The sequence below is a fragment of the Osmerus eperlanus genome, chromosome 18 (genome assembly GCF_963692335.1).
Source record: "Osmerus eperlanus chromosome 18, fOsmEpe2.1, whole genome shotgun sequence".
Lineage (NCBI taxonomy): Eukaryota > Metazoa > Chordata > Actinopteri > Osmeriformes > Osmeridae > Osmerus > Osmerus eperlanus.
In genome coordinates this window covers 10,672,834-10,678,889 of record NC_085035.1, presented here as the reverse complement: position 1 = coordinate 10,678,889, position 6,056 = coordinate 10,672,834, and the positions used below count along the sequence as shown (strand labels likewise).

Here is a 6,056-nt window from a genome sequence, read left to right as displayed (position 1 = left end):
GGAAAGTAAGTTAAGTTGTGCTTTAATTTATTATCCCATAATGCCATACGTCTTTAACAGTCCTCATAGAACAATTTAAAATTGTCTTTAAATTTGATACTACAAAGTGAACACTTTTATGCTTTTCATGTACCTTTTCAGTAGACAAAAGCAAACTGGACCATTACCTCTGAAAAATCTAAATACTGGACTTATCAGGATATATACGCTATTTTTTACCTTATCTTCTATAGTTTACCGTACCCCTTTATATTTCTCCAAAGAATTAAGATTTCATAAACAGAATTCACGTAGGAAAAATAATCTGCTTGCCGACAGACAATACACTTAAGAGTTGAATGAGCCTAATACAAGGTTGCTTATACATGCTTATGGTTCATCTCTCCTCTGGATTCCAACCAGGAGAATATGAATATCCAGCTAATTAATAAAAAAACATTGCCATTCAAATTCTATGGGAGAACTTGGGGGCGGCTGTGGCTCAGGGGGTACAGAGGGTTGTCTGTTAATTGCAAGGTTGGCGGTTCGATCCCTGACTCCTCCTAGGTCATGTGCCGAAGTAACCTTGAGCAAGACTCTGAACCCCAAGTTGCTCCCGATGGTCAGGCCGGCGCCTTGCATGGTAGCTCGATGCAGTCGTTATGTGTGAGTATGAATGGGTGAATGAAGAATCCCAAAATATGGGAAAAGATAAGGAAGTTGAAAATATCACCAGCCATGTTTAAATACATCAGTGACAAGCAAAAACTACTGAATGGCTCAGGGAGGTTCTTCTTTAACATCAGCCTCCATGTCTTATGTACTTTTTAACATTGTAGGAATTGGGAACACCCACTTAAATTACAACAGAATGATCTATGTCATGATGCGTGTTCCTTTTCATAGCACCACAAAATTGTTGGCATGATTCAAGATACAAAAATATAGTATAGAGAACTATAAAGAAAATCAATTTGAGTAGAGGTTTTACGTCAAACATCAATTGATTATCAGTCACACTTACACTACATGCATGAAAGGAAACCACTGTCAGATGGATTGTGACAAGACTGATAAGGGCATATTTTATAGCCAAACTATTAAAGTTGCATCTCTAAATGCAAACTAGTCTCTTATAGATCCTAATAGCTAGATTTTCAAGTAAGGATTTTTCAAGGCATCATTCTGAATGTTCACTTGAAGCTTTTCTATTGTGAATCACTGAGAGCATGACCAAAGAGAGTGCTGTTACGAAATAATCTACCTGATCATCATCTGTGCTCAGCAGGGTCCTCTGGAAACATCCTTCCTCAAACAGTGTTATGGGTGTGGAATAAGATGGTGCAGCAACTGGTTTATAACTTTCAGTGCCTGATCAACAATAATTATTGACAAAGTTTATTTTGTGGTAATGCATTAGATAGTTACTTGGAGGACATTGTAATATTCACCTTATATCATGTAGGCTACACTATTTCAAGCAATTTGTGAGGTGACCAAACGCTAAACGAATCCAAATTGTCCACTAGGCTATAGTTTTGCTTAATCTGCACTCTGGACGAAGACGGACATTACAACTAAAATAACTGATGGTTGAACTGCGTTGTTTAGCACCCATCAGCAAATCTACCCGTGTAATAAACTACAGAAGTCATAACATAGGCAACACCTTTTCACTCACTCTCACACACATGCGCACTTTTAGGCTCACTAATCACCGCGACTCTTAAACGGACACTGCAACGACAATAGAATATTTCACAATGCTTCAGAATTGGACCACAATCTATTGGAATTTTGTATAGCCTACCATTTCATTGTGCATCACCTTGAACCATTGGAAAAACAGACGCCATTATCCTATATAAAATGAGTGAAATTGGAGAAGCACGAGAAACAATGTGAAAGTGCTCGTTGACAAGCGTCATACAGTACAGTATAGAGGTTCATTTATCATCTTATTCTATGATAGTCAGGTTTATATTTTACTTCATTGTTTAAGACCACCTTGACACCTCTAAAACCCTTAGCATTGCCAATGTCAATCCTCTTGGTCCTCACTGTCCTCGCGAGGCTCCGTCCTCTTTTCCCTGTGGCAGGTGAAAATGCGCCGCATTTCCTCCTCATACCTGAGGAAATTCTCTCCAAATCTAGCCCAAGCTTTTAAGGGAACGGTGATGGTGTTTCTATATGGCTGCCGTACCTCACTTATCTTTAAAAATACACCGAACCGGTTGGAACCGACGTCGAAATAAAAACGTTTGTTGTCCACGCGAAAAGATGCTGCTTCTGGAAGCTCGGGGGGTTCGTCATGGTTCCTTATGCCTCTTCCACGATCATCTGGGTTCTCGTCGCCATAGTCTTCGATCAGCTGCGACAGTGCGTCTCTGAACTCAATTAGCCCTTGAGCTGGCAACACTATGGTCTGTTCAATGCCCTGGCCGTAGTAACCCATAGTGCCGTGTCCTCTGCTGACCGTCTGTCTGATGCGAAGGAACCTGCCTCTCTGGTTTTCTTTCAAATCCAGATAGTACTTTCTATTGTCTCTCTCTATGAATTCACTTTTCAGGACCCGATGAGTATGCTCCTCCGAGGTTGCAGAGCCGGTAGGTGACACAGATGCTGTGTGGTGATCCTGCTGTCTTCGGCGAGAATCGTGCGGGCGGCTTTGGCCATTGCTTTGCTCCTCTGGCCGGGGTACCAAAGTACCTCGCAACCCAATACGAGCGTAATAATCGATGAAGTCTCCGAGGCAATACCGTAAATCTGGTGCCATTGACATAGACAGCGTCAATTTGCTTTTTCTTATGTTGTCATGCCGGCCTCTGCCAATCCAAACCTCTGCAATTTTCAAGAAACGTCCCCGTGTACTTTGTTTTACGTCCAAATAGAATCTTTTCTTTTGTATGTCGACACGTTTAGAGGCAAGCTCTTGAATATCTATACCCTGCTGCTGTGTGCCAGGCTGAACATAATGTTGAGGATATGCACCTCTCGGCATTGAATCTGATGTAATCCTTCCTCTACCCTTTTCCATCCCTCTTGAACATGTATCAGCCATCATAATTCCATTGACACTGTAGTACGAAGCAATTCCCCCATTCCTATCTATTTATCGTGCTTGTAATGAATAAGGTTTGCTCGTTCATTAAGCTTGCCAACCAGCTTGTAGCTACTGACAAGACTGTTGACTCAAGACTGACTGTTTGAAAGATACCTGGAATGACCTGAAAATGGCAGCTACTCGGCAGGAGTCATCAGCTGATCGAGTTTCTGTGTCCTGATTAAAGGTCATGCACAACGCTTCATGCCATTTCCATCGTCAACTTTGGAAAACTAGGCTACTTAGCATCCCTTTTCCTTGCTTATCACGCTTTTGTCTGCTGAGATGCAAGCTAAGAAAGCGGCTAGCCTGATGAAATGAAAAATCATCCAATCCAGGCCCACTTTAGAGGGCGCTGCTTCAGTAAAGAAAGCGGAATGAACCCAATGAACCCATCAACCCCCCCCCCCTCCCCACAGAAAATCTCGCTGTTAAAGAGACATGTATTAGGAAATGAGTTTCAGATTCTCTGGTTCTCTTTAAGCCGTGTACTATGACGGCTCGTCCACCACTTTATCAAAATGAAATGACATGATTGACATGAACGATAGGCAACGTTGGTCAAGGTCCTTTTTTATAGACCTTTACTTGATTGATTAAAAAAAACACACACACCTTCTAAACACGTAGCCACATTTTTTTTAAATGTTTTTTTGTGTCGGAAAAATGGAGGATAGATGTATGGATTTAGGTTTGTTTAGCAATTGTAGGCTACTGTTAACTATTATGTAGCTATGATAATTATACTGGGATCATTTAGATTCAGATATATGTTGCTTCAGCCTAAACATTTGAAATCACAAACTACCATACAGCCGTAAGTTAAAAGTAGCCTGGCCAGGCACGGACTGGGAGTAAAAATAGGCCCTGGACTTTGATCCTGACCGGCCCACCAGAACCGGTCCCGTATACGCCACCACAGCGCGCGCCCTGCTAATGCATGCAAATTTTGTGCCTGAAGTGATGCTAGTTAGGGACTTCCACGCTTAATGAGGGCGCGCGAGCGAATATTTTTGGCTGATTTGAGCGAAAAATAGTTTTTGGAGCTTTATGTAAAACAAACGAACATAGCCGTTTTTTCAATTGATAAAACATTGTCTAGTGAAGGTAATTACATTTACGTTTCTTAGCCTGTTTTTCCATCTTTATGTTGTCTCTACTAGCTAACTTTCGATCTGTCAGTGGCATTGTTGTGTATAAGCGGCACTAAGGGCTGCATAGACGTTCATTTGGAATAGACCAACCGTCCTGGGGGAAAGGGGGGCCGGCCAACGGTGTTGCTGGCCAACTGTGTCGCTCAATCTTCTTCCAAAATTTGTATTAGTAGTAAAAAAAAATTATAAGGCAAGCGGCCCTCCGGCCCAGAAGTGCTTCGGCCCTTTTGATATACTTTTAAGTATGCTTTGAAAATAGTTCACTTTTGATATACTTATAAAAAGTATACTTAGAAAATAGTTCACTTTTGATATACTTATAATAAGTATACTTAGAAACAAAAAATGGTATACATTTCTTCTGGAGTAGGATGTAGGCTACGTTTTCTTTTATTATACAGCAAAAACAGTCAAAATACTTTTAAAGTACATTACAAGTAATTTTTTTTTTGATCCATCTTGTATATTCTAATTATTCATGTCTAGGATATATTATGCATTGCACATTGAATCTTTTTTGTTACTGAAGCTGTAACCTTAATTACGGCCAAAACATTTTGAAGCCCTATACTCTTATACGATACTAATAATTATCAATTGGAGTATTAATGGAAAAAACGAAAAAACTACTTGAAAAAGAAGCAGACAGAAGGGTTGCATTATGCATTTGAAGGTTATACTGTCAAACTGACTTAACCCTCGTGCTGCCTTCGGGTCACATGACCCAAAGGTTCATAACGAACCATTGTTGTGTTTACCCAATTTTACCCAATACAAAAACAAATAAAAATAATTTTCTTTTAACCATTCCAATGTGGGGGGTCTGAGACAGCCCGACAGTTAAAAGAAAATGCTTCACTTTGTTTTTGTATGAGGTACATTTGTCGCAATACGACGGTGGGTCACAATGACTGATGGGTCAGAATGACCCGAAGATAACACAAGGGTTAAGAACGAAATAACAACGTGAAAAAATTAAGATAGCGTGGCTCATTGGCTGGTCAATTCCCATGATGCAAGGCGGTGAATAGTGTTAAAATTTGCTGATAAATGTGCAGTTTGTTCGAAATACAAATGTAACTTCATGAATTTAGTTTTTTTATTGTGTCTGCTTAGAATTCAGTGTTTTGTTGCGTGGTAATTGTCATTGTTGTGCTGGTTTACCATTGTAACCATGAGTTAAATGACTGTTACGTTTGATAAGAACATCTGGATTACAATAACATGGGACCAAATGCAGGAATTAGCTTCTTTCAGCTAATAATAAGTGTCACTTTGCGAGGGTCCTCGTTAAGTGATGCAAGATCGGTGGCGTTGGAGGGGCCCCTAAACATATAAATATTATAGTAAATCATAGTAAATGGACATTTATTAAGTTTACTTCTTTAAGTACTTACATTAATTGAAAGTGCATTTGAAAGTATTCCAAAGTATATTTTGAAGTACTTTAGGAAGTATACTTCATAAACTAAAAGTGCACTACACAGGCTACTTTACAGTATTCAAAGGTAAACTTCAAATACACTATAAGTGTACTTTAAAGTGTACTAAATGACCTAAAAAGTGGGCCAATTCAGTTGACTTTGTACAAAAATAGTATATAAATAAGTACACTGCTAGTATACTTTAGGTACCATGATAATAGTATACTTTTTATACTTAAGTATACTTACATATTAAACTTGAAGTATACTTCTTTTTTGTAAGGGGCTAGCTGATAGAATGAATCTTTCTGTCAGAAGGCAGGCCAGAAGGATGCACGACACTGAAAAGGATTCACTTTGTTTATTAAGCGAGCTTGGATCATGTGACCGTCCACG

At 39.5% G+C, this 6,056-nt stretch overlaps 1 protein-coding gene across 1 annotated transcript; it reads right to left on the bottom strand.

The window, feature by feature from the left end:
• Window positions 1–672: 672 nt before the first annotated feature.
• Window positions 673–3,428, bottom strand: purg (purine-rich element binding protein G). The gene has a single exon (XM_062484731.1). The coding sequence runs from the start codon at window positions 3,041–3,043 to the stop codon at window positions 2,021–2,023; it is 1,023 nt and encodes a 340-aa protein (XP_062340715.1). The 5' UTR covers window positions 3,044–3,428; the 3' UTR covers window positions 673–2,020.
• Window positions 3,429–6,056: the final 2,628 nt, after the last annotated feature.

What these genes read in the sequence shown, in the direction of transcription:
- purg (XM_062484731.1), bottom strand. Translation starts at nt 3,043, where the DNA reads ATGATGGCTGATACATGTTCAAGAGGGATGGAAAAGGGTAGAGGAAGG.